The 27,901-nt window shown below is 38.2% G+C and overlaps 4 protein-coding genes and 1 long non-coding RNA gene across 6 annotated transcripts; all 5 read right to left on the bottom strand.

Annotated features, from left to right (window-relative positions):
- Positions 65-4,310, bottom strand: LOC18772199 (protein DETOXIFICATION 44, chloroplastic). The gene is made up of 13 exons (XM_007207009.2): positions 3,454-4,310; positions 3,212-3,336; positions 2,948-3,109; positions 2,703-2,845; positions 2,260-2,395; positions 2,053-2,149; positions 1,834-1,934; positions 1,584-1,747; positions 1,414-1,485; positions 1,164-1,280; positions 997-1,092; positions 794-915; positions 65-614 (listed from the first exon to the last, which is right to left on the bottom strand). Exons 1-13 carry the CDS (start codon positions 3,813-3,815, stop codon positions 554-556), a joined length of 1,758 nt encoding a protein of 585 aa, XP_007207071.2. The 5' UTR covers positions 3,816-4,310; the 3' UTR covers positions 65-553.
- LOC18772213 (protein trichome birefringence-like 35) lies at positions 14,040-17,246 on the bottom strand. 2 transcript variants are annotated; one of them, XM_007205142.2, is made up of 6 exons: positions 16,782-17,246; positions 16,335-16,614; positions 15,885-16,056; positions 15,391-15,587; positions 15,144-15,293; positions 14,040-14,581 (listed from the first exon to the last, which is right to left on the bottom strand). In XM_007205142.2, the coding sequence occupies exons 1-6, from the start codon at positions 16,975-16,977 to the stop codon at positions 14,251-14,253; spliced, it is 1,326 nt and encodes a 441-aa protein (XP_007205204.1). In that variant the 5' UTR covers positions 16,978-17,246; the 3' UTR covers positions 14,040-14,250. The 2 variants fall into 2 exon arrangements, with proteins under 2 accessions (XP_007205204.1, XP_020422975.1); XM_020567386.1 differs by having other exon boundaries at positions 15,162-15,293; positions 16,782-17,187.
- LOC18772883 (protein trichome birefringence-like 34) lies at positions 18,276-20,747 on the bottom strand. The gene is made up of 5 exons (XM_007205156.2): positions 19,988-20,747; positions 19,657-19,834; positions 19,214-19,410; positions 18,890-19,048; positions 18,276-18,756 (listed from the first exon to the last, which is right to left on the bottom strand). Exons 1-5 carry the CDS (start codon positions 20,416-20,418, stop codon positions 18,408-18,410), a joined length of 1,314 nt encoding a protein of 437 aa, XP_007205218.1. The 5' UTR covers positions 20,419-20,747; the 3' UTR covers positions 18,276-18,407.
- LOC18772948 (abscisic acid receptor PYL4) lies at positions 23,421-24,633 on the bottom strand. The gene has a single exon (XM_020565488.1). The coding sequence runs from the start codon at positions 24,360-24,362 to the stop codon at positions 23,703-23,705; it is 660 nt and encodes a 219-aa protein (XP_020421077.1). The 5' UTR covers positions 24,363-24,633; the 3' UTR covers positions 23,421-23,702.
- LOC109949560 lies at positions 26,573-27,531 on the bottom strand. Its single transcript, XR_002272010.1, has 2 exons — positions 27,154-27,531; positions 26,573-26,924 (listed from the first exon to the last, which is right to left on the bottom strand). It is a non-coding gene; the product is annotated as an uncharacterized LOC109949560 (long non-coding RNA).

Genomic DNA, 27,901 nt, shown 5'->3' with positions numbered 1-27,901 from the left:
TCCTGTACGTGTTTTAACAAACATATCCTGAGCCACGCTAATTGAAATTTTTGGAGTCTTTCAATAACAAAAAGACTATTCTTTCCTTTCCTTACAATAAAACAGTTCATAAATCATCTGATATTATTTTGTCACAAATGGTTGCCTTTTTTCCTTGAGAAAATGTATACATCTGAGACATTTTGGGGGCTACAGTTGTGAGAAACATGAACAGCATTAATTTATATACAAAATTCAAAAAGCACCTAAACTACAAGAACCTGGTTAAGTATGGAAGGGAAGAAATCTTGGTTTGGAACTCTGATCAACTTCTGCGTCCTTCGCATACTAAATCCAGTGAGTAGCCAGAAGCTCAATAAAAGCCACCTTCTTGTTGATCTGGCCGGTCTTAGTAATTGGATAGGCCCTTGACCACCAGAACAAAACCCATGTCATCACTGGAGCAGAGACAACAGGTTACTCCATCAGCATCAAACTTTGGAGCAGTTACTTGTGTTCGAAATCCCCTGATTAGTTTGTGTTCTCCTTTACTAGGAGATGAGCCTATGTCACACTAACTTTCCAGCTTCCTCTTATCCCAGACCAATTTCCATGGTCCACTCTTTGTGCCCAACCTGTAGCGGAATAATATTTATCAGGGAGAAATTAAGTTGCACATATTTGCAGCTTTTGATAGCCAGAGAAAACTATAGTGAAGTAAGATACATTAGACTCTTATGACCATTTAGCCTAGAGTAAACTAGGTGGTCCTCAACCTAATGTGTGACTTGAGTTCATAAAGGAATTTATTTACCTCCACATTCCAGCTATTACACGCAATGCCATGAAGAGGAACAACCCGGTCCAGACTCCAGCAAGGCCAAAAGCAGGAGAAGCAACAAGAATGAAGATTGAAGAAATCAGTCCTACAAGTACCTACTCATGAAAAGAAAAAGAGAGATGAGAGAACAATATATGGCATAACCGATTACCTTTCATGATAGGATCAGGGAATACCATCGAATAGGAAGCATATCCAAAATCTGAAACTCCATAGTACAGTCCGTCAAGAACAAATGCTAGAGCATTTATTGGCTGAGATCCAGCAACAAACTGAAAAACAGTGTCCACATCAGGTACATAGGTTTCCAACATGTAAACTATTCAGATATGAAGTTCCTTACCAATATACCAGACCATGCAATTGTAAGAACTTGTGGATCTGTGCTGAATAAGCTAGAAAACGGTTTAAAACTGATGAACAATATAACTGCCAAACCAGTTCCCATCACTAGGCCAAGCTGTTTGAAATTCAAAGAACGGTAAATGGAGATTCGCGTTAGCCATGGTGTCGATGCCATAAAAGAGGTGGAGGAAAAAGAGGATATCAATCAACGATGAGAATGAAACGGTTAAAAAGAGAAGAATTTCAACCTGTAGAACTCTATATATAACTCGGCGTGCTTGGTCATAATTTTGTTGGGAGTAACCACTGGCAAGAAGTGTCTGAAGAAACAACATCACAATGATAATTTTGTTCAATTCATTCTGTGTAATTTGATCACATATGTGATATGACACTTGTAAAGTCAAGAAAGTCACACCTGACCAGCAAGTGCTAAAGCGTCTGTAAGCAAAGATATTGCCAACCAAACTTGGATGCAAATCTGATGACCAGCCATAGGTATAGGGCCTTCTCTAGCTGCCACAGATGTGGCTAGTGTCGTAGTTAACACCACTGCTAAGCTTCTGCCAATAAGAAGACCCCCTGCAAAATAGAACAAACACATTTAGAAATTGAAGAAAACATCTCTATAGTCTCCATTTTATAAGCAAGTTTTAAAAAAGACCTACCAGATTGAAGGTAACCTATGATTCTTCTCCCATCAATATAAGAAGGGACAAGGAACACTTTGCTATTCAACTTCCACAGAAGAATAGCAGCGATCAAATACCTTGCAAGAAATCGACATAAAAAGTTCTGTTAGAGAGAAAATTTGACAAAATTTGACAATAGGAACATCAAGATCTAAATACACAAGTATAATTAAGTTTACCACATCATTGACGTACTCAGAAATCACCGTAGCAATAGCGGCACCGCGAATTCCAAAATCGAAAATAAATATCAATATCACATCCAATATAGCATTAAGTATGTTGCCAGCAACTGAGATTAAAAAAAAGGGAAAAAAAGAAGAAGCAGACTTGGTCATTTAATCAGCTAGAAAATACTTATAAAACATATGTCCAGGACAAGGCAACTCATAGTAAGTTTACCAACGGCATACAGAGGTGTCTTCGTGTCCTTAAATCCACGAAATGTGCCTTGTGCAGCAAGTGCAATTACAATGGGTGGAGCACCAAATGCCCTTAGGGCAAGAAATTGCTCGGCAGGTATTCGCATGGGTGAATCCTATAAGAATAGCAAACCTCAATTAAAAACTACAGAAACATCATCAGTCAGTTCCATAATGCATAAAAAAATACACATCCCACAGTTAAAAAATTTGCCAAATTACATGTGCTAATCCTTCTCTTCCATCCTTATCAGACTTTCATTTAACACAGTGATAAAGTCTATATTTTGCAGAAAATGACTAAAAATGTTTGCTGTATACTAGTAAAAATGCAACAGTAAAAACTAAACAAACAACGAAATTAAGATATGTAATAATTTAGCATTCATCACATAAGCTCATAGTTGGTTAAGTATGACATACAGCAGGTATACCCATGACATTCATCAACACACCCGACCCAAGAAAAAGTGCAACAGCTTCAGCAATGCCAATGGTGGCAGCAAGACCCAACGAAGTTGATACCGAGGGAAGGAGCTTTTTGCTTTGGCTATCACCCTGGCAATCTTTTTATATAAAATAAATAAATAAATAAACTCATTTTTTTATTAAAGCAATGAACAAAAAACAACAAATATGCAAGGCTTCCTAGAGGAATTAATAATTACCATCAGGACCAATTGAATTTGAACTATCCTCAGCCTTAATAGCCAATGCCTGCTCTTCAGCAACAAAAGATGTGGTGATGTTGAGCAATGGAACGTTAAACAATTTAGAAACTAAGTTGAATACTGAAGCAGACACCCCAACTGCTGCCAATTCAACAGACCCTACACAACACAAAAAACACACACACACAAACACAATACTATTACTATTAATTAAAAAACAAGCTCAATCCTTTATTAATTCACCAAAGAACAAAGCTTTACCCAAATGCCCAACAAAGGCTGTGTCAACCAAAGAGGTGATGGGGTCAGCAGCCAGAGCCAGAGCTGCAGGCAAAGCAATTGACAAAATGTCCACCGCAATCCCATCAAACATAAAACTTTCATCTCTGCAATTGTGTATTCAAAATTCAAAATTACAATCTTACAAAAACAAACAGAACACCAAAACTGGTCTCTCATGAATTTGCAATTGGGTACATAGCATAAGATACACTCTAATTTACCTTAAACGGCGAAGCCGAATGAAGAAGGAGTCGAAATAAGACAATTTGGAAGGTGGGTTTGGGCCGGGGCGATTGGTCTGTTTAGGAGTGACAATGGGCTTGGGTTCTTCCTGCGAGCTTTGCAGTGAAGTGTTGGAGTTTTTGGGAGACGATGACTTGAGGAGGGTCCGGAGACCAATGGAACGTTTTGGGTTTCTGATCAGTGAATGTGTTTTAGAAAATGGTGGGTTGGTTTTTGAGGAATATATACAGAGAAGGTGGTGTGAGAGACCACTCGCCATTTTCAAATTTCTTAGACAGACAAAACGAGGACTCCTTTTATGAAGAAACAGTGTGTAATGTTGAAGAAGGCCTGCAACCATATGTTTCGGTGTTGTTTTATCTTATTTACGATTTTAACGGTTAGATTTGGCTCTCATGAAAATATCTCTTGTTGGGCCTAACGGGCCTACGGCGCGGCTAAAAAGTATATGGTTGCCATGAATTGAAGCCCAATGGTTCCTGAAATTAAACAATGCTATTTTTCCTTTTTCTTTTTTGGCCTTTGTTTTGCTTTTATATTATTTTAGCTTTGGTGCATAATCTTCAAGTTTTTTCCTTGCACATCTTTTTTGATACAAGCGATAAGAGGAGAGGGGGTATTTAAACACATGATTTCGGGTGCATAAATAACTGTTGTTAGAGTATCTCTAACAGAGTTGCTATACTTTGATCCTTAGTCATTTTGACTAGAATGAGTGCAAAATGCAATTCCAACAGACTTGCTATCTGACTTTTTATTTAGTGAAACTCTCTATTTAAGTTTGGTGGCTCTCTACATTTAGAGAGGAGGAGAAAGAAATTGAAAGTTCTCCATTTCTTCCTTTTCTCTCTTCCTAGGCACACAACCCTCTCTCACCTCTTACTTTTTTTTTTTTTAATAAACTTTTAATTTAGAGAGGAGGTGAGAGAAATAACACAATATTAGAGATGAACCAAAATAAAGAATATTGTTAGAGAAAACACTTTTTAAGTAATTTGCTATAATGACTTTCTAACTATTTTAACTAAAATTTAAAAACTCTTAAAAATATTCTTAACCACTTAAACTATAAAACTCTTACTTTTTCCCACGCATTTAAATAAGATTGGTATGTCCATAACTATAATTGATTTCATATCCAGTACAATGCATAAAAAGAAGTACTTTTCCTTCCACCTTGTGGTACATTAAGTCAAACTTGAACAGGTAGATTGGACAAGTGAAGATTCTTCATAGGCTCTCAAATTAGTCAAAAAAAAACTTGTATGAAACAGAGATAACACTGTTTTGCTATCTTCGATCAATCGAAATTATCAATACTGTGATTGACCAGGAATATCAAAATAGTGATATCTCCGTTTCATGTAAGTGTTTCACAGGGTAAAAATCTGCTTGACCAAAGAGCCTTGGCAACTAATTCTACTCATGGTTGGCCCTCATCTCAATCCTCTCATTCATTCCCGATATTGCAACAACCTGCAATCATTGAGCCCAAAGTAGATAACCCTTCGATGTTTTGAGACAAATAACACAACAATTAGTAATGACATTGCAGTTTTTAACCCAACACAGCACCACAGCTCTCTATTTGATTAGGAAAACCAAAAGCTACCTGGCAAGTCTCTATTTGCACAAAAAGCAATTTTCTGATTTCTAAATGTGAAGAGCAGTTTTAGCCAAAGATACACAAAATTCCAACATAGGAAAAACAGAATCCTTGGAAAGAAAAGGTGGAAAATAAAATAAAAATCAAAGCAAGTGATGAGTAAATGAATGATATTTTGGAAGAAGCAGCAAGCAAAGGAAGTGGAAACTATTTTTACCTGAAATGGAAAAATAATAATATCTAAACGTACGAACATGGACCAACCTTTTAGCTAAAGTTCAGGTAAATGAAAGAGAAATATCTGAGACCCTGACTTATAACATCACCAGGTTGGAAGTGGTCAACATCCTTCGCCCCACCTTAACATGTGACTATGGATAAGTTCTTCAATATCTCATGTCTTTTTTTGGTATATTTTTATCTACTTTTAAAGGCTCACAATGGGTTATACAAGGAAACCAAGCAAATGTGAGAAAATTAGTTTTTTTCCTTCTGGTTCTGGGTAAGCTTCAAGAAAGATGTAGCTTCTAAACCAAGAGAGATTTAAACTGAGCAAGATTGATGTAAAGGGATAGAGAAAAATGAACTCCAAAACCAACTGGACTCATCATTTTAAACAAACAGCTAGCAAAGCACAAAATTAACATAAAACCAAACTGATTCTGCAGATGTTTCATCTTTCAAGCAGCATATATACTTACAAGGCCACAAGTTTCAATCCCTTGGCTTGGCTGCAAAGAAGAGAGAGAGAGAGAGAGAGAGAGAGAGAGAGAGCAAGAGGAAGCCATGAAACTCAGGATGGATAGCGCAATACATGGTCTAAAACCAAACCAAGAATGGCGCTATCCCTCCTGAGCTTAACAGATTCTTCCATACTGTTTAAAAACCAAGAAGATGCCTTTTAGCCCTTTTGGTAAAGAGAGGCAGCAGAGTAACTTAAATGCTTCTGAAATCTGATTATGAGACTTATGAGAAGGGCAGCACCAATATTTATAGCAGCTGAGGAGCTAAAACGAGGGTACGTCGGAAAATATACAAAATTATGCAAAATTACAAAACGTCATTAAAATTTAAAAAACTTGACAAATTCATGTCTGTGTTGTGAGTAGCTAAATATCTTTTTAATTTTAATTTTATGCCCCTGCCGACTACGTTACTTTTCTTCCTCTTAAAATACGTACGGTGTTTTGTGCATGTACTTGAACACTTATGAATTGATTGGTATCAATTATCAAACTCTAAGCTAGTTTTAATTACATATTTGTCCATTAACATATTATATTTTTACTTTTGTCTTTCTATTTTGGGGTATTTATGTAATGGAGCTGCGTGTAGAGGCACAATTTAGGAATTTCATCACCAACAATTTAGGACGGTTTCCTAATTGTTTGGTTTTGGTGTCGGTCTGAGAAACTTTATGTCACAACAAACGACATGTGTTGCATTGCATTGCATTGCATGCGTCAATGAAATGCATTATGCATGCATGAACATGAAATGAAATGCATAACATATTAACATTAACATAAGGTTTTTTGGTAATCTCAAATTTAAAAAAAAAATGAAAGTGTTGTGGTCACTCCTGGGAGAGTGAGTGAGTGCCTTGGAAATTGCAGAGTCCTGACTTTCATTTTCTGCTACCCGGAGTCCCAGGCAGGGCCTCCTCCTTTCCTCCCTCCCTGAACCCTACTTTTACTACATGCCCAGAGAGAAGGGGCCAGAAATTCCAGACTCCCCTTCACGCTCCCCGATGCACATTCTTCCCTAAAATGCCCTCCAAGGGCTCCGCTCCCTCTTACTTCTCAGAGGGTAGTTTGGTCATACTCTTACTTTTTGTCATCATGCTCTTGGGCTACGAATTGATGACGGGACCCTGCCATGCTCTGCTGCACCACGCACTCTTCACTGGTTTTTAGTCTTTTGGATCGCTGAATTCACTCATCATCAATCATGATGCCACCCATGACAAAGTCAAAGATCCCAACAAATATTATTTGACTATACTTCATCATATCACCGTTATTCTCAATTCTTAACTCAATCAATCCCGCTATAAGCTCAAAATAATTGTATGTATTCGGAATTTACTTAACGTAATTCAAATTCAAATAATGCTAAAGAAATATATTATATGAATCACATGCATTAATAGTTTACGAATCATAAATCACGTCATTTAACATTCTTCGTAGTTAGTAACTCACGAATTACGTTACTTAACATTCTTCTTATTTGAAATGCATGTTAGGCCTAGGTTAGGTTGCTTGAATTTGGGGGTTGGGACTTGACGACTGGAGGAGATACGTATCTATTAGATTTGACAACCTCTTTTGCAAATATCCTCTTTTGATGGATTTTGCGCACATTGTCATTTACAATGTATGATTGCGAGGACAAATCACGATCCTAATTATGTTATTTTCTTCTAAGTACTCCTTCCTCACCTCCTCCTTTCCATTACGATACAATGAAAGAAACATTTCACCTTCTAATTTTGGATTGGACCAACTATCCTTTTGATTTCAATTGGACCAAAAGAGAACTGTTAGATTAGCACATGTTTATCTCCTCTAATTTGAGCTAAATTCTCCCTCCAGGTGTCCCGCTCTCATCCTTATTATATCTCATCATTCTCCTATTATTTTTTCTCCCAATCATTCTAATCTCCTATTAATTAAGTTGCAAATATTCTCTCTTGTTAAAAAGGGCAGCTTAAACAAATCTGGTAGGGCCATGAAATTGTCAGTAAAATGATGAATTTAGGTTTGTGGCTCGGTGAGCCCGTATCACTCAGAGATTGCAGGGGCCAGTCTTAGTGAAGAGATCCGGTGGTGGTGGTGGTGGCCATTTCTGGACCATTAATCGGCTATCAATGTGGGCAACTGGGACCATATAGATCTCTATCTCATGATCCAGCTAATTCAAAGTGTTTCAATGGGTCAACACCAAATTACAATTAGATTCGCATTGTAACTAAGTTAATTTAATACAAATAACGGGGGTAACGTTCTATTCTCTGACAAATATGTAGGTAGTTAGATAATAAAACATTTCACTGTAAAAAATAAAAGTAAATTTAGTGGTAGTGCTTGAAAGTACAGTAGAGAGTAATATTATATAGGAGGACAATCTTTTGCTTGATCCCGTAAAAGAGGTGATCATCTTCTTCCCATGGCTGGAACGGACAAACGAAGGGACCCTAAAAACAATGAGTCAAAAAAGTCAAAGCGGAGATCAAGCTATATTTCATATAAAATGTGAGCATATAGCGTGTGGGGGTGGGGCCCAACAAGCCCCAAGATTTATGTTGTTGGCCATTGGCAAGCAGAAGCAGACGGATCTTTTGGCGGTGTATAATATTAATATTGATATTAATGTAGGGTGATGGTTGTCTTCACATGAGTAATGCAGCCAACGCCATAAGCGGATCAGGCGCCCTATCTTCCTGTCAAAGCTATGAATATATGGATGTTAATGGCTCCTCTACACCTGCCTCTGCATGCATCCATGCATCCATGCATCCATGCATGACAATTGCATAGCAATCATGTTGTGAATGTGTGCAGTGCGCACAGATGATCCGGTACGAAAGACACTGAGCATAAGATGAGCTGTACAAAATTCACAGTAACTAGTTTTGGCTTTCGAATTTACTACTTGATATGTGTAGTACACGAGTAGTTATGTTTCTGAATATTTGTTCGCATTTATCTTGTCATTTTTGTTTAAGTTATTTGTAAGGGTTTGAATTCAAGTTGTATTTTTGTGTGTAAATATTATAATATTTATAATTGCACAATAAAGATATAAACGGTAAAAGTCTTGAATGACAGTAAATATAAAATATTTGGAGAGCAAGTCAACTATTGTGATTAAGAAGAATCCGTTTCAGATTCTTCTTCCTCGGACGAATAAGTTTGGAACATAAGAGATGGTGTCGTGGCATAGTGAGAAGATCCGTAAGTTGATCAACAAAAGGGATGAAGCAGACTTAATGACTCCCAAGGGCCACCTTCTCGCGAACAAAGTGATAGTCAAGTTCAATGTGGCGAGTGCGAGCATGGAATACCGTGTTTGCCGCCATATAAGTTGTGCTGAGATTGTACAATGCATGAGAACTAGAAAAGACAGTCGAACACCCAGTTCATGTAACAGAGAACAAAGCCAAGAAGATTCGACACATGCATAAGCAAGAGCACGGTACTCAGATTCCGCACTGGAGCTCGAAACTGATGGCTGCTTTTTAGAGCACCAGGAAATAAGATTGGAGCCCAAGTAGATGAGGTAGCCAGTTGTCGAACGGCGGGAGTCTGCGCACCCAACCCAATCAGCATCTGAGTAAACAATGAGACGAGTGGAAGGACTTTGGGGTGTAAAATGGAGGCCAAAGTCAATGGCGCCCTTAACATAACGGAGAATCCTTTTGATGGCAACCATGTGAGGAGAGCGAGAAGAGCTCATAAACTGGGCCATAGTGTTGACGGCCCCACAAGTTCATGGTATTCTGCGGGAGAAGCAAGCAAGTCACCATCACTGGTAGTTAGAACAAACTTGGTTGCAAGAGGAGTAGAAGCGGGCTTGGCATGTAGGAGATTACTCTTGTGTAACAAATCATGAACATACTTGAGTTGATTGAGATGAAGAGCACCATCATGAGAGACAACCTATAAACCCAAGAAGTAACTAAGAGGACCAAGGTCCTTGATGTCAAATTGGCAGCTTAAAACATATATAAAATTATGTAAAAGAGAAGAATCACTGCCAGTAATCACAATGTCATCAACATACAAGAGGAGAAAGATGGTGTGGGATCCTTGCTGAAAGATAAAAAGTGAAGAGTCTGCCAAACTTCTTGAAAAACCAAGGGATAAGAGAAAGGTGCTGATACGATTAAACCATGCACGTGGAGCTTGTTTGAGGCCATAAAGAGACTTGTGAGGTTTACAGACATGAGTGGGATGAGCAGGGTTCACAAAACCATGGGCTAAACCATATATACGTCTTCTTGAAGGAATGCATTTTTGACATCGAGTTACAGTAAAGACCATCAGCGGGAAACAGCAAGACTGAGACCAGTGCGAATTGTGGCTACTTTGACAACAGGGCTAAAGGTCTCAAAGTAGTCAATGCCAAGCAGGACTTGTAGCGTTCAATAATGTCATCAGAGTGATGCTTGATGTGGAAGACCCATTTATAACCGACTAGAGTGTGTATGTGAGATTGAGGAATAAGAGACCAAGTCTAATTCTGCAGCAAGGCATTGATTTCTTCAGACATTGCCTCGCGCCATGTTGGATTTTTGGAAGCATGAGAAAAACAAGTGGGTTCAATATCGTCAATGACAGTTAAAAGAGCACGAGGGATCGGGTATCAAACTATGCCTTCGGTGCGATTTTTAGGCTGAGAGATGCCATCACACAGACTTGTGCACATGGGATGAGCACGCGGTGGCGATGCTGGTTCAATAGGTGGTGGAGAAGCTGGGTCCGTAATGGGAATGAGAGCAAGGACCAGCGGTGCTTGCGCAGGTTACGTAGGTGGTATGCAATATCTTCTGGAATATGTATGGAGCAGGGCCTGGACTGGCTCAAAAAGAGGCGCGCCATGTGGACTAAAGGGTGTTGCGCTACCTAGACCCCTGCTGTGTCGTGGTGTGGGGATTACTGCTTGTAGAAGGATGGAGGTGCCGGAAGCTTGTGGAATGATGGAGGTGCCGGAAGCTTGTGGAATAATGGAGGTACTAGAAGCTTGTGGAATGATGGAGCTGCCAAACGTGGCAAATGTCCTGTGTGGGCCTCAGTGGGATGTGCACATGTGGAGATGGTCCTAGAGTGGCCATATGTGCTAGAGAATGAAAGGCAGAGACCACATGATAGAAATTTATTTCAGTATACTCCGGGAAGGATGAGACCTGCAAATGCTGAAAAGGAAAACTTGTTTCTTTAAATAAAACATGTCGAGAGGTATATACACGACTAGTTGAGGGATCGAGGCAGCGATAGCCTTTATATTGAGTATTGTAGCCAAGAAACACATATTCAGTGGTACGGTTGGCAAGTTTGTTTTCTCTGTAAACACCAAGATGTGGGTAACAAGAACAACCAAATAGACAAGAGGTTGGTTAAAGAGTTTGGTGTATGGGGTTTGCCAGGATAGGATTGGGGTGGGTAAGAGATTATAAGGTGTACAACAGTAAGTGTCGCGTCAACGCAAAGTATGTGAAGGGCATGTGCTGTAGTGAGGAGGGTTCAAATTATTGTGGCAATGTGGCGGTGTTTACGTTCAGCATGGTCATTTTGTTGTAGGAACATAAGAATCGTTGTTGAATGCCTAATTTGTGACAGTATTAAGTGAAAGAGTTGTCATCATATTCAGTGCCATTGTCATTTTGAAGAAATTTGATGGAGGAATTGAAGATGTTATGTATCATGGAAATAAGAGTTTGAAAATGGTAAAAGTCCTCACTTTTGCGACGCATGGGATAAATCCATGTATACCGGGAATATTCATTTGTAAATAAGACATAATATTGAAAACCAGTTGAAGAAGTGACACGGGACGTCCAAACATCAGAGTGAATAATAAAAAGGGAGAATGGGCATGAATTTCATTAATAGAAATGGTAATTGAGTAGATTTGCGAAGGGCACAAGTATTACAAAATTCATTATTTAATTTGAGATTTAATGAAGAAGAAAGACGAGACAAAATAGCCGAAGATGGATGACTAAGACGACGATGCCAATCAGTGGAATTAATGGAAGCAAAGGCATGCTTGACGGGAAAATATGATGGAAAAGAGAGAGGATGGAGACCATCTTAATATGGGACCTGAAAAAGAAGAGTACTAGTTTGTAAGTCATAAATTTGAAAAGAAATGGGATTAAATACAAAAGAGACAGAATTATCACGAGTAAAGCGAGCTACGGAAAGAAGATTAGTACGGAGAGAAGGAACATGATAAACATTACGAAGAGAATATATGGAAGAGCCTAAAGAAATAGGAAGAGTACCAGTGGATGAAATGGTTAGAGAATCACCGTTACCCAAATATATGGAGTCATTACCCATGTAGGATTGGGGGTTCTAAAGGTTGGTGGCAGTACTAGTCATATGATGGGTGGCTCTGGTGTCAAGATTCGAGGTATTGTTAGGAGATTGGAGAAATTATGCACTCACAAATGGAGGAAAATTTTCAAAGCCACGGAAGAAGTAGGGACAGATGTGTGAGTTTGTTGGGCAGTGATGTACATGGGGCACCATGGGGGGCCCAGGAGGCCAGGAGTCTGGGACCGATTGTTGTTGATAATGAGCCATAAGGACGATGACTGGGGTTAGGACCCAGGGTGCCATGGAGAATGGTTGGGCCATTGGGAGGCTGAGGGTTGCTGCTGCCAGTTGTTAGCCCAGGCGGGATTAGACTGCTGCTGCCAACCACTTTATGGGCCAGGAGAGCCATTGGAATACCATGGTTGGAATGGATGCTACTGCGAGTTCCAACCTCGACCTCCTTGGCCGAGACCACTACTACCACCGTTGCACCCATGTCCAGTGCCACGACTAGAAGAGCCACCACGGTGAGAGAAAAATGGTTGAGACTGAGTGGCCATGAGAGTCGTGGATTAGCTAGTGTAAACAAGATCAGTGTAAGGAGTCTGAGCTTTATAGGAGAACAATCGAGCACGCAGGTAAGCAAAATCAGGAAAAGAAGGAAAATTTAGAAGAGCAGTTACCAACATTTTGTAATCAAGACCCAAGCCACGAAGAACGCCAGTGACGAGATCCTTATTGGATACGGGGTCATTGATGGCAGCAAGTGAGTCTGCAATAGATTTGGCTTGACGAAGGTATTGGTCCACAGTTTATGTTCCTTTTTACAGGTCTATGAGTTGAAAACGGAGGATTGATTTGCTGGCCATCGAAGTCTGAAAGAAGTGGCGTTGTAAGCAGTCCCAAATTGCTTTTGAGGAGTCGCAACCAATGGTGAGAGACAACACTTATTCAGATAGAGTGCTGGTAAGGTAACTGACAATGAGTTGGTCTTGTTGAAACCATGTTTCATAGGTAGGATTAGAGTGAGGAGGAGCAGGTGCTTGGTTAGGAGAGGGTGTGGGTAGGGGCAGAAAGGGAGAAGGTTGAGGAGAGGAGCCATCAACATATTTTCACAAGCCGTGATCAATGAGAAAATGTTTTATTTGTCGGAGCCAGAAGAGGTAGTTGGTGTCGGTGAGCTTGATGAAATGGGAGGAGTGGTGACCAGGAAGAGAGAAGGAGGAAGATGGAGAGGCCATGAGGGTTCGGCTAGAGAGAGAGAGGGGGAAAAAGTTATCGCTTGGAAGAGAAAGGGGTCGTTTAGGCTGATACCATGTAAGAGTTTGAATTCAAGTTGTATTCCTTTGTGTAAATATTACAATATTTATAATTGCACAATAAATATATAAACGGCAAAAGTCTTGAATGACAGTACATACAAAATATTTGAAGAACAAGTCAACTATTGTGATTAAAAAGAATCTGAAACAGATTCTTCTTCCTTGATAAGTACATGTGATTTAACATTATTAATTACATACGCGCACGTAAACGACTATAACGTATCTCGTCTCGTCCACATATCTCTATTATGTGAGTAAATGTTTGTACAATAGTGAATTGTGAAGGGTTGAAGGCGTTGTAGCTATCTCCCTTACAGCTACGGCATATTGCATATGAGAGTTCAAAAGTTTTAAACGCCTTGTACCGCTCTCTCTCTCTCTCTCTCTCTCTCCCCATTTTATTTTACTTTGGAAACTGTTCCCATGTTGCTCCGACTCACTGCTCATCATCAAATATGAAGCTCCATTTTTTGTTTTACTGTGCATTGGGTTTAATGTACATAATCATTGCTTGAGGAAGCAAATAAATGCAATTTTATTTGCAGTTGTGGGTCATAACTTCATAAGCCCTGTATCATGTATTAGATTTGGAGGAATTCATAAATGAAGTCATGATACTGACGAAAATCCAGCATACATACATGGATCTAATATTGCTAGAACAGAGGATAAGTCGAATGCTTGCACTATATTTGCAAAGAATGGAATCATGTAACAATGGCACACGAGTTGAGAAAACAAGGCAAATTGCTGTACGAAACCACTAAGAAGGCCTTGAAAGAATTGTACATTTGTTCACAAGAAATGGAATAAAAACTCGTTCCATACATCAGGTAGACCAGGCAAGCACCAGTGTATGCAATCCGAGTAACTCGCAGGATTTGACAATTGTTCAGGCTTCAGCGCCTCCCAGAATTTGCGGTAAATGGAAGGGTGACCATCTTTCCGGTACTCCGATAACTGAGTAATATTGAGAACGGAAACCTTTGAACTCAACTTGCTGAGGACTTTCTCCACCATGTGCATCGTAGGCAGGTCAGAACCACTTCCCCAGTAGCCCTCCAAATCAATGGGGGATGTCTCGCTATAACAATTACCTTCACTTTCTGGCTTCCACTCTCGACTCCTAAAAATGCAGGAAATTACATAGGATAAAGGTTCCAACAGATGAAAATGTAGTTTTATAGAGCTGAGCCAAAGATGTATGAAATTGCAGTTTAAGGTCCTCCCTAAAACTAGAACTAGACTAATATCAGGATTTTGTATTAATCCTAATGTTTGCTTCAAATGGAGGATTTAATTCTAATTCAAGTTTCAACTTAAGGGAACTACGAGTTATTCATACACAGATTGAATTAGAATTATGAATGAGCAATTACAGATGGCAAGATTAAGCGACAGCTAAATACAGATGGCAAGATAGCTGTCACCCCACAAGTCTAGCCTAAGTGAACAAAAGGATACTGGTTGAGTATCTTGGACAGGTCTAATGTCTAACTCCTTGGAGACTCTCTAATCTTTATGGACTTCAATTTTGACATAATATAGTTGTATAGTTAAAATAGTCCTAAAGTTGACCAGTGTATGCCAGGACAATGCCTAGTTGACCACCTCATTCAAGTCTCAACAAGCTTATTTCCAAGATTGAAAACTTTCACTAGAAATATGAGCAAAGGTGGTAGGATAACCAGAGATGTGTAGGAGACATTGTAACAAAGAAGACCCGCTTCTTGAGGGGATTGACCTTAGAAGCCCAATCTGCCCAAGCACCCATGGCCAACTCCATGGCTCCAAGACTGTCTAACTCTTCACAAGCACCGTTTGCTTCAGCGCTCCATCTGTATGAATTGTAAGCTGATCAATTAGGATATCAATTCATTATGTTTCTATATAAGATATATACTGAAACCTGAACGGTAATGCCAACATACTCACAACAGCTTAACTGGGCCTTGTCGCCACCACAGGTAGGTATTGAAAATCAATATATCAGCATTTTCCCATTCTGATGCATGCTTAAGAACAGAATCTGGACGGATTATCCGATCATCCAATCTGTGATTCACTGGGTCATCAGAATTAGATTCTACAAGAAGCGGTGCCCAGAGAAATTCCACAGTGGCATTATATTCCTGCAAAGGACACGAAGAAAGCAATGAAGAACCGCGCAATGAGATATTCAAGATTATATCTTTCAGCTAGCCATGCAATGAAATCAGGCAAGCACACCCAAAACTTCATGTGTGTCCTTGTTCGAAAACATTTATTATTGCTTTCATTGTTTCCTAATGAATATTGTATTATCTAACTTAAACACATTTTGGCCTTAGTCAGACAAGAGCAGCTTAATAGATACCAAGGCCCCAGTTAGTTGAGATTGAGGTTTGTTTCAGTTGCAGTCTTACTTCTTAGACGGAAATTCTGTTTACCTCTGCTTTAAAAATGGTAAGAGCAGCATTCGGCGACATGGATCTCTTATCTGCGGGAATCACAGATTGTAACAAACACACCATTGATATCCATTGCCCTCTGTTCAATGAATCCCCTACAAACATTAGTCTTTTGTCTCTCAACTTCTCCCACATTTCAGTTGCATTCCATCTACAGGGGAATAAAAAAAAATTATTAGTGAAACCTCACATCAGGCACAAAAGAAAACTCAACAGCAGCTGAATTATATACCATTCTAGTCATACTAGTCAATTCAGTGAAATATAATTAGTAATTCGACACGAGTTTGATACACATCAAAATGATTTCCAGTTTATTGATTCAAGAACCCATGAGAAAAATTCTTGTTCCAACCAAGCACATTAACAAAGGAAAATCTAAACTGGTTATTGGAAAACAATTAAAAGAAAGAGGAGCACCTCTTTTACCTCTTCAAGTTGCAGTTGTGAGGTTGCCACCTCCAATACTGGTAGCCCAAATCAGACCTGCCATGCTTGTGACAAGCCAACTGGTCAGACATGTATGGGCAGTCCGATTCCTTGTACAGCGGATAGGAATTATTATCAAACACCCATTTGCCTGAGAACACGTCACAGCTCTCCAAAGTCTCTCTCCGGTGACCGTACCTCGGCTTACGGTCAGTCCACGCAATTTTCCGACCACTGTACTCTTTGGTGGAGTTGCATGTACTGAATCTATCCAAAATCTCTGAAATTCACAAAAAAACCAACTTCAACCCACTTCACCAAATCAAAGAAAGACCACTAATTTAACAGACCCAGTAAATAAATTGATCAAGAATTAACATAAAGATTTAGCAACTGCAGAAAAGTGAACCCAGAGGGCCTATTTAGCTAAACCAAACACTGCCATACCTGGACCATGGTTTTGACGGCTGAAAAGATTTGGCTTTACATAAGTGATTGAATCTTGATGGCGAGGAGCACGATCATGGCCATCTTGAATTTGCAGAATGCTATTTTCACTGTGGAGATTTGAGAACACTATGAACAAAAATAAGAGGAACACCAATACAGGAAACTGGGTTTTCTTTCTGTTCCACCTCTGCATCGTGAAGACTGAGTCTTGCTTGATTGACCAAAGAATTGAAAGAGAAAGAATTATGAAAGGGGCTTTTTTAACATTTGTTCAATCATCATCATATAAGCGTCAGAGATTACAAGTAATCATACAGTCATTGTCTGAAAAAAACTGAGAGGGTGCTGCAGGCAGGTAAATAATATTAAGGCTAAGCTAATGCACCAACCGTGAGAGAAGAAAATAATTGTCTATTATTAAAAAAAGACCTAATATTTTGGACTGTTTTGGTAAATCATCAGCTCAATTTGTCTTGCTCTTTGGAAGTTTAAGGCTGAACAACTCTGCTCATTACTTTTTAAGATTTTATTAGCATGCATATATTATCATTACATGTCAGATTATACCTTAATTAGTATTAAGATATTATCATAAAAGTTGATTATATGATTGGTTGGTTGTTTTCTTTGGGTAATAATAGGATTGGTGGGTTGTTTTGTTTGTTTGCAGTCAGGGAACTACACCGTTCAGGAGAAGCCAAAATTCCCAAATACAAGCTTCATTTGCTTTTTGTTTTAAGGCTTCTCTTAATAAGAGGGGTGATAATATATTAAACGCATACATACTATACGAATACTAAAACGCAAATTCAAGACTTTTATTGGTAAATTAGAAAAGTATATTAACAGGCAGAGACTTTGTCTAAATAAAGGTAAAGCAACATTAAGTGAAACTTCTTTAGAATCTAACTTTGTTATGCTTTGAGATTTGCTAAAACAGGCTATGTGTTTTGAAGTTAATGCTGAAACATGTGACATATCTCACAGTGGTAAAAATGGACATTAAATTTTACTTTGTTTTGATGTGTTTAGTAAAAATTTACTTGAGTTAAACCATTGTGTTTATGTTTCTAATTCATTCATTGTGTGTTTACTAATCAGGAATTGGAATTCTAATTTAATTCCAATTATGGAGGATTCCTGTGTTTATTTTACATTAAAGAATTAAAAAGCAAGTGGAGTCCATTCCTAATTTTGGAGGAATTCAATTCTTAGATGGGAGGTGGTATTCTAATTCATGAAAAATTAACCCATTAGGAATTCATTTTTTTAACCCATTATATTCTCACACAATTTTAAAAATTCCAAATTTGTCATCTACTTTAACCCAACAACGAGGACATTTTAGTAATTAATACTACTTAAACCCCAATTCCATGTGATTAAACAACTTCAATAGGAATTCGGAATCTAACTCCCCTCAATCCATATGGTTTAGTAAACAACTTTAATAGGAATTCAAAATCTAATTCTCCTTAATCTAACTCATCATCAATTCAATTCCTCATAATCTAATTACGGATTAGTAAACATGCCATCAACATTCATGATTTTTACAAATTCAAATAAGATGTTACAAGCTTGATCTGTTTGGTTTTTTTTTTTTTTTCCAAACAGAAGTTGTTATTGTTGAAAAATGTAAGCATAGAGGAGCTCATTCCACACATCAGGCACTCCAGGGAGGCACCAATGTATACAATCGGCAAAACTGCTGGGATTTGATTCTTGTTCTTCAGTTAGAGGCTCCCATTGCTTCCTGTAAATAGATGGATGCCCTTCTTTCCTGTACTCTGAGAGTTGGGTTATGTTGAGGATTTGTACATCTAGACCTCTTACTTTCAACCCATCAAGCACATTCTCAACCAGACGCATCATTTTAGGATCTGATCCATTTCCCCAGTATCCCTCCTCTGTAATTGGCTGTGTTTCTTTGTAGCAATTCTCCCTACTTGACTCGCCCCATTCTTTAGAACTGCAACATGACGTGGTGATTCGTTGATGCGTACTTATTACATTAATATTAATTTTTATAGTCAATTGTTAATTAACACATCAACTATCGTCGTCTTTTTATCTTAAATAAAATAAAATAAAATAAAGCATACCTTTGGTGAGTAGGTGACATACTAACAAAAAACAATTTGGTCTTGGTTCGATCAACATGGACCTCCAACCAATCTGACCAAGTCCTGAGAGCCATCTCATACACCCTCAACATCTCAACATCCTTGTAAATCCCATCTTGGCTTTCAAAAGATCCCCACCTTAATCATTGCCAAAAAAAAAATAATAATAATAATAATAATAATAAGTATTAATGCAAAGTCAAATGGTTAGTTCTGTCTAACCTCTACCTAATTTTGATCATAAAGCGTTGCTTGGGTTTTTGGAGGTCATGCAATGCAATAGCAAAACAAAAATATACTTACAAGACGTTCATTTGGGACCTTCTCCACCAGAGATATGAATTAAAAACAAGAACGTCTGCATCAGTCCAATGCCTTGCATGTTTTTCAATTGCCTGCGCTCTTACAATCCGATCTGGTACGCGGTGGTTCACTGGATCATCAGAGTTTGATTCCACCAGCAATGGGGCCCAGTAGAACTCAATCGTGGCATTGTATTCCTTAATTAAATCAGATTAAACAAACATTAGTCGTCGTAATCAGAATTATATTAAACTAATAAGAGAAGGAAACATAAGAAACTGAGACTTCTGACAGCAGAAGATTCTGTTTCTTTGTTTTGTCTATTTTTATTATGTTGGTGGAAGAATATGCAATGCAAATATGTGATTTTGGGCCTTAGTTTTTGCTAATTACAATCAGGCCCAAATAAATTGGGTTTTTTTTGAGAGGAAAAGGAAACTCACAGTGGCCTTGAAGATGAGCAAAGAGCCATTGGCTTTGGTGGGCATGGATTTGAGGTCTGGATTGATGGCAGACTCGACCAAGCAAACCATGGAAACCCACTGACCTCTATTCAACGAGTCCCCAACAAACACAAGCCTCTTGTTCCTTAGCCTCTCAAGCAACTTTGTGGCATTGAACCTAGCTTATAATATTACATGAACAAAGTCCCACAAAACTCAAAAAACCCTATGAAAACATTAACCAAAAGAACAACCCATATTATATATTTGCATGAAATTACAACCCAGAAAAGAAAAAAAGAAAAAGAAAAAAGAGGGATGAGAGAGAGACCTAGGGAGGTCACATTGGTGGGGCTGCCACCTCCAGTTCTGATAGCTCAAGTCTTTTCTCCCAAACTTCTCACAAGCCAATTGATCTGACATATAAGTGCACTGTCTCTCTTTATACATAGGATAAGACTGGTTATCAGAAACCCATTTCCCTGAAAACAAATTGCAGCTGCTTTTGCTTTTGCTACTGCTTCTGCTTTTGCTGCTGCTAATTGACAATTTTGGGTCTTCTGCCCCTGCTGCTCTAGTTTCCAATGTGGTAATTATAGTACAATCCTGATACAATAGCTGCAATCCACCATCTTGGGTCAGATAAACAGCTCCAATTAGAAGAGTTGCTACAAGAATTGCAATGAGGGAATGCAAGCTGCTTCTGATTCCCCATGTTGTCGTAGGAAGTAATTGGTGCTTTTTAGGCAGCATTTGAATCATTTCTCTGTTTTTTTTTTCTTTCTAGCTATAGCTATTTGGCCTAATTGGATGCTTGCATGTTGGGGGGGAGTCTCTGGTTTCTCCCTTTTGAAGCTTTTTTCTCTAAGTGGTGGGTGAGAAACAATTTTCATGATCAAGTTTTTTCTTATCCAGGAATTATTAGGAGCAGATGAAATGCATTTCTTGGTAGTTTATTGACAGCAATAGTTTTGAATTGGTTTGTGCTGCTCTGGGCCAAAGTACTTTAATTATTTGGATTGTATTTACAGCAATGTGTCTAGGCTAAGCTATATATATATATTGTTACAAGTTTTGGTGAGATGTTGATATGTAAATAGATCGATCTGGGTTTCATATATATGGTTCCTTGTCCTTGCTTAATTAGGACAAAACAACTTGAACTAGTGCTTAACATGAACATTCCACCTTAATTCATAAATATATATATATATATATATTAAGGTCAAATAAGGGTCGTTATTAGTACATTAACTGAACATAGACAATATTTAATGGGAATAATTAGCAGTTAATTAATTTGTTGCTTGAGATTAACTAGATGGCAGGCAGCTAATACTGATGTGTCAAAAGTCCCCTTGACCAGTAATTGGATCATGTAGAAAATTGGCTAATTGGATGTGACACCACTCAAAACTCTTGTTCTTCAATTGGTTGGATGGAACCCATTGAAAGGCCTAAGACTTGGACTGGTGTGATCGACAAGCTAGCTGTGATTAGGATTTTAGAGTAATTAGCTGAAAATGTAGGTGCCAAAATACATTGGAAAAAAAATAATGTGGTTGGCATCTCCACATCTAAAAATGTTGTGTCGTAAAGGAAACTCAAAAACCCTCTTATTATATGGATCAGATGCATCTTCTGGGCTATCTATGCAATGGCATCCCCTACCCTATCCCCCTCAACACCTCACTGGTTGCCCATTCTAGCTATTTATGTGTCACCCTCCTTGTTCCCTAGCTACTACTTATTCCGTACGTTCTAAAAGCAAAATGGCTGGCTGTAGAAAAAGAAGATGGGAAAATTGAAAAGAAAAAGTGAATTCCCCGTCTTTCCATGGAAAAACAATTGGATACATTGTTTTGTTAAAAGTGATATGATGCGTGTTATAACATTATTGATCTGGATATTTAGTATGTTTCACGGAAGTCTTTATTGTTTCCAGGACACTAATGTTGACCGCAGAAAGTAAGAATTGATCCATTTAGATTAATTTGTTAATATCCATTTTGAAATGTATTAGCTAATTTATTGTGTATGTATAACAGAAAATTATATACAAACCCAAAAGTATTAATTAGGAAGGCAACCCTCTATTTATTTATTTTATTTTTCTTTAATGAAATTAATTGGGTGAGAGAGATGATGAATTTTTGAAGCAGGTAGGTAGGTCATGAGTGATGTAATCCCAATATTGATCAATAAATTCCATTGAAAAAGCAAAAAAGCCATAGAAGACCCATGATGATGATGCAGTCAGGTCAGCAATGGAGAGAGAGAGAGAGAGAGAGAGAGAGAGAGAGAGAGAGAGAGAGAGAGAGATGGAACGGGTCATATGGGGTGATTGGGGTTGGCGTGAAGGAATTGAAAAGTAGACGAGAGAGAATACACGGGGATCATTAAAAAGCCATCCCTCCTCCTCCCTCTCCTCCCTCCTCCCACTTGCTCACCAACTTGCAAATATTTAGTCCCATTCAAACAAAAACAATAAAAACTCACAATCTCAGCCACAGATCAATCCAATCCAATTCAAAAGAAACCATTGAAGCCAACCCAACTTGCATATTTCTTTAACCCCCAATGACTATGAGAGAGAGACAGAGAGACAGCAAGTTGCAACTAAATATTGCTTTGCATGTTTCCTTTCTCTTCTTCTTTTTTCCAACAAACAGCTAAGCTAGAAGCTTGAAGCTTGAAGCTGCCAGTTGCTAGTTGCGTTATCAAAAAGTCAAGTTGCAAGGGTGGTGGGGTAGGGCAGGGAAATAAGATATTGATTCTCGTCACGTTGTTCACCATGTTTTTTAATGCAAATATGCTTCAAAAACCCCATGCATGCTTTTCATTCCACCGCTCCAAAATTTCCATTCCATACAACACGACAACATGCTTTGCTTTCTTATTCTTTTTTTTTTTCCTCCTTTATTCATTCCTACCTTATAGCTTTTCATTTCCCTTTCACTATCTCATTTTCTACTTGCTACCTTCTTTTCATTTATAAACACATAAATATCACGAAGCTGGTCTTCATTTTCAGCTTTCCCATTGTTTTAAACATTTCTAGATCATTTTCATCGGCAAGTTTTATTATCATGTATTCATTTTCAGTACACATATATATGTATTATTTTACAACTATATATATCAGCTGTATTTTTTCGGACCGAAAAATAGTATAACTCTACGTATTTCTATTCTAACAAGGTTGGCTTTCCCATATTGGCTACCAGACACACAGACAGCTAGTCGTATGCGTATGTACCATGCTAATTCAATTGCCAATTAGAGACCCTTAACTAAACTCAGACCTTAACCCTTCAACTGATCAATCTGATTAACTTGTGATTAACAACATTTGTACCATCCACATTATCTACATGATCATTAATTAGTACTTATAATATCTCATATTACGGGAATAATATTTTTTGCTATTCCGATCAATAACGCAATGACACGTAACGTGTCATTATATTCTCAAGTTTTCTTGCTACCAGAGCCCCCACTGCCTCAGTATACTCAGTCAGTACTGCCATTGGCCGGCCATACGCATATCAATCAACCAAAAGAGTTAATCAACAAAACAATAGGCTGCCTAGCTGCCTGCCTTCCTTCCTGCTCTTTCTTTTCACATCAATTTTAACACCATTTTCGTCACAGCCATCATGCATTGCATGTCTTCTGCCAATATAACATTATTGACCCTTTTTCTCTTCTTTCTAATTAATATATTATAATTAATATGGGATCTACACAAACCAAAACCATTCAAAATAGAAAATTCCCTTAATATATATACATAATATAAAGCATTAATTAAACAACATTAACCATTGAACCGCGGTTGTGACTGTGACTGTGACTGACTGTTTCATCGGATTTTGACTTTAAGAACCACAAAACGACGGCGTATAACCATCAATAGGCAACCACTGACTTAGCTCACTACAGAGACAGACAGACGGACGGACGGACGGACGGACAGACACGAAAGGAAGAAGAAGCTAATTAAGTTATAATATAATTAATTAAATCATTGCTTCATATAATTACTTGCGTCGGTCTAAATTCTCGGCGATGTGAGCCAGTGACTGGAGGTTGCAGCGAACAATCGTGTCCACGAACGTCCACGTGTCCTCCTTGCTGTTCCCGTGCGGCACGTCCACCACGTACGACTCCACCACCACCGTCCCGCCTGAGGGTGACGGGTGCAGCGTCGTCACCGACTTGTAGTTCGAGAGCCGGTGGTCCCCACCCACCATGCTGAAGCTTATGACGTGGCTCTCATCGTCCAGGATCTCCAGCCTCTCCGTGCTACTGTTCGCCGGCAGCCCCGATATCACCCGCACCTCGCGCAGAGTGCCCACATCGCCGTCGCCGACGATGACGTGGCAGCTCTTGACGAAGTTCTTGTAGGCCTGCGGGTTGTCGAAGCGCCGGACCACCGACCACACGGTGGACACCGGGGCCGCGATCTCCTGCGTCACGGCCGAGCAGCACTGGTCAGGCCCAACCGCGTGCGTGTGGTGGCGCTCCAGCGCTTCCGGGAGTGGGGCCCGCCTCTTGTTATTGTTATTATTGTTACCGAGTAGAAGCGCTCCTCCGCCCCTTTGGTTTTGGCACTGCAGCGACGCCGTATTGGACTCGGCGGACGTTGGGGTGTTGATGCGGTGGAGTAAGACCGAGGATTTGGGCGGGTTGGGAGGCATATGGGTAATTTAAGTGTTGTGGGGGGGATTTTGGTGTATAGCTTTTTGGGTTTTTGGTATAAATAAATAGTGGTCGCTTTCAGCTGCTTCTTCTGGTAGAGGAGGCTCTGCTTTTCCGGTGGTTGATCTTAATTCTTCTACTTATGCACTCTCTCTCTCTCTCTCTCTCTCTCACTCTCTCTCACGCACAAGCAGAGAGATGAGTTGGTTGCATTTTTCAAAGCCAAGAATGGGTGAATATTTTATTGATGAAAGTTCATGTGGGTCTTATAAAATAGAACCAAGTTGGTCCTTTGAGCCATAAAAGAAAAAGATAAAAAAAGGGGGGAAATAAGCACAAGTTGGTCGCGTTGAAGTTACATAATAACCCTCTCCTGGTTTTTTTTTTTTAAATTTTAAATTTTAAATTTTGCTAGATTACCAGTTGACCCTCCTGAAAAAAAAGGAGCATTTAATTAAGTTATCATTTCCTTTAAATACCATTCCCCAACTCATGACTTTGAATAATTTTCTCTACTAGATTAGTTGAAATTTATAAGGATGTTAGGTTAGGTCAAGAATTTGATTTTCATTTTAAAAAAAATAAAAGGTAATAATTGAAAACAATAAAAATATTGATAATGAAGTTTCACTCTCCAATCTCGAACATCTACATCTAATAAAAGTTTTCATAACACTGTATGCATGTATTTCAAATATTGTGAATATGAAGGTGCATTGGCCACCATCGGACCACCGGTTGGTGAACAGAGTTTGTCTTAATTTGAAGAAATTGGACCATGCATAATTTGAATTCACAATTGCCTGTGGTCCTTTGGATAGGAACTCTACAACCTTAAGCAATTCAAAGTTGTATAGGGTAAAACCCAACTCTTGCTTAATGGCTTAATATATAAACCACATAACTCATATGGGGTTTTTGGTCATTGCCCCCAATATTTACCAATTGAAAATAGAAAGCAAGCTAGGTAAAATAGTGTTCGGATATCTCAAAACAAAAATAGACATGCCGTTGTGAATTTGCCAATTGCCAAATGAGTATCAAGTGGGGTGTAAAGTAAGCCATAGGGATAAGATATATCCATTTTCATGTTTAGGCAGCGTTAACTCTTCCACACTCCTTGCATCGCCGTTCGTGTATCAGAATGAGACCCCTTTTTTGTCCAAAAGTGCGTAGAGCCAAAATTTGGACCCATTTCGAATATATATAGGTCCCATTTGGTTCACGAAATGTATTTGAGAGGAAATCACTTCTTATGTTATTTCTCGAATAATGGGAATGAAAGATTCTTTTCCCACGTTTGGTAATGTCGGGAAAGTAACCAGAAGATTTCACTTTGTTTCCTTTCCCATGTTTGTTTTGAGTAGGAATGGAAAATAAAGTTTGTATAATTTTTCAATTATAAAGTAACCAGAAGATTTCACTTTGTTTTCTTTCCCATGTTTGTTTTGAGTAGGAATGGAAAATAAAGTTTGTATAATTTTTCAATTATACCCATATTAAATCAAATAAAAAAAATATATTTAATGATATGTTGTAATTCTAAATTGTTTATAGGGACAAAATAGTCATGAAAATTGTGCATTGAATGTTGGCTCATTTTCCCAAACTTTCCCATGAGAAGGGAAAACAAAACCCAAGTTAAGAGGGGGGCTTCACTTTCTCCCCTTACTTTCACATGTGCCAGGCAACTATTTCCCATGTCTGGACTTACTAAACATGGGAAAGCAATTGAATTCCCATTTCCAAGCCTCCTTTCTCATGAACCAAACGGGGCCATAGAGCTTAGAGATCCCTCAAATTAAGGACAATTTTGTAGAGCCGACTCCGTATTGTATTTCACTAATTTAAGATCCCTCAAATTAGTTCATTTGAGGGACAACTTTATAGGGCCCACTCCATATTGTATTTCACTAATCCAAACCGTCTATTTTGTAGATACTCTTTCAAAAATTATCTCTACCAAAAAAATCACTTAAATCCGATATCATTTGATCACTCAATTGAATTATTGAAATTTAAGTACTTTTTCAAAATACCATGTTCATTAATTTTGTAGGACACAATTGGATACGGTTTCTGATTTGTCATATATATATATATATATTTATTTATTCAAAAAATTTCACCCACTTGGTTGCTTTATTCAAATGTTACCTTGTTGATATCTTTCTTCTAGATTGATTATATTCTTCTAACAAATTTCTTTGTATAGAACACCGACTTCATTCCACTTGACATTTACTAAACACACCTAATATATTGTATATGAAAAAGACAATTCCAACTTGTCTATCTCTTCCAAAATTAAGAAAAATAAAACCACTAAAGTTACGAACTATAATTTTGATATATACATAAAAGCACTTCTTCTTTCCTATGTAGGTGTTGTTACAATCATCAAGCCTCTTAAACTAAGAATTAAGACATAACATTGTCATTTTCGCGCTGATTCTTCGTGTTTAACTTGGCAACTGGATCATGTGAGTTCAAAAGATGAGCTTCTTTATGAATGATGAATCTGATGCTCAACTTGTCCAAGATTGTGATATGCCCCAAAGCTATTAAATAATTTTCAAAGGAAAGCAGAGATTAGCAACTGCTGAAATATTAATACTTAAATGGGAAAAAAATCTATACTGGTAGGATTGCATAAGAATATTTTAAAGACCAAATAAAGTGGTTACAAATTGTGCGAACATTGAGCTCAAGTGTAGCTGGACTGGATACACACAGATATATCTATCTTATACTTCTTCGAGCAGTGGAATTGAAAAGTAATGTACCAACCTTAATTATTACATTATTATAATTAAAATGCTTGTGTGCTTTTTGCTGGCTCGACGGATCGAAGCTGCATATAGAAAAGAATGGGAAGTAGCTAAATATCTAGGGCGAAAAGAGCTAGAGAGAGAAGAAGAAGAAGTAAAACAAATACTTCATAGCGAAGAAAAAGGTTGATGACACAGGTTGATGACGAATGGCATTGGCATGCACAGCAACACTGTGATCAAGTCTCTATGCATGCATGCATGCTTTTCCCCGGGAACTGGGTTTGGATTAGAAACAGGGTTCTGGATACGACGAAACTCTAGAGGCTACGCCTATATAATTATACGAATTAAACACAACTTGTTGTTTTGATATCTTCCTCTATCTATCTACCTAAATGTAGTTTCCTTTCCTTTCGAGGTCTAAATAGGGCAGCGGCCTTTGGAGGCCAAGAAGAGTCAATCAATCAGCTATATATAGAACTAGTTCGATTGTTTTCTAAATTTTAATGACCAATTTAATTACAAATTATTTAAATTGCAGGTTGCATCAATTTGTTATATTATTTCTGTTTTTAATTAATAATTTAATTGTATTTTTTTCTTTTGAATTTTAAAAATAATTCAAATAAATAAATAAATAATTGGGTTTAATTTAAATCATAGAGCCCAATGCCCATATTTTGATTAATTATATATATATATTAATTACATTGACCTGGTATATATAAAGAGTATAGCTGAACGGCTATAATATTTTGAAAAAA

This window comes from Prunus persica, chromosome G6 (genome assembly GCF_000346465.2).
Source record: "Prunus persica cultivar Lovell chromosome G6, Prunus_persica_NCBIv2, whole genome shotgun sequence".
NCBI classification, from domain to species: Eukaryota; Viridiplantae; Streptophyta; class Magnoliopsida; order Rosales; family Rosaceae; genus Prunus; species Prunus persica.
This window is presented reverse-complemented; position numbering and strand designations above follow the sequence as displayed.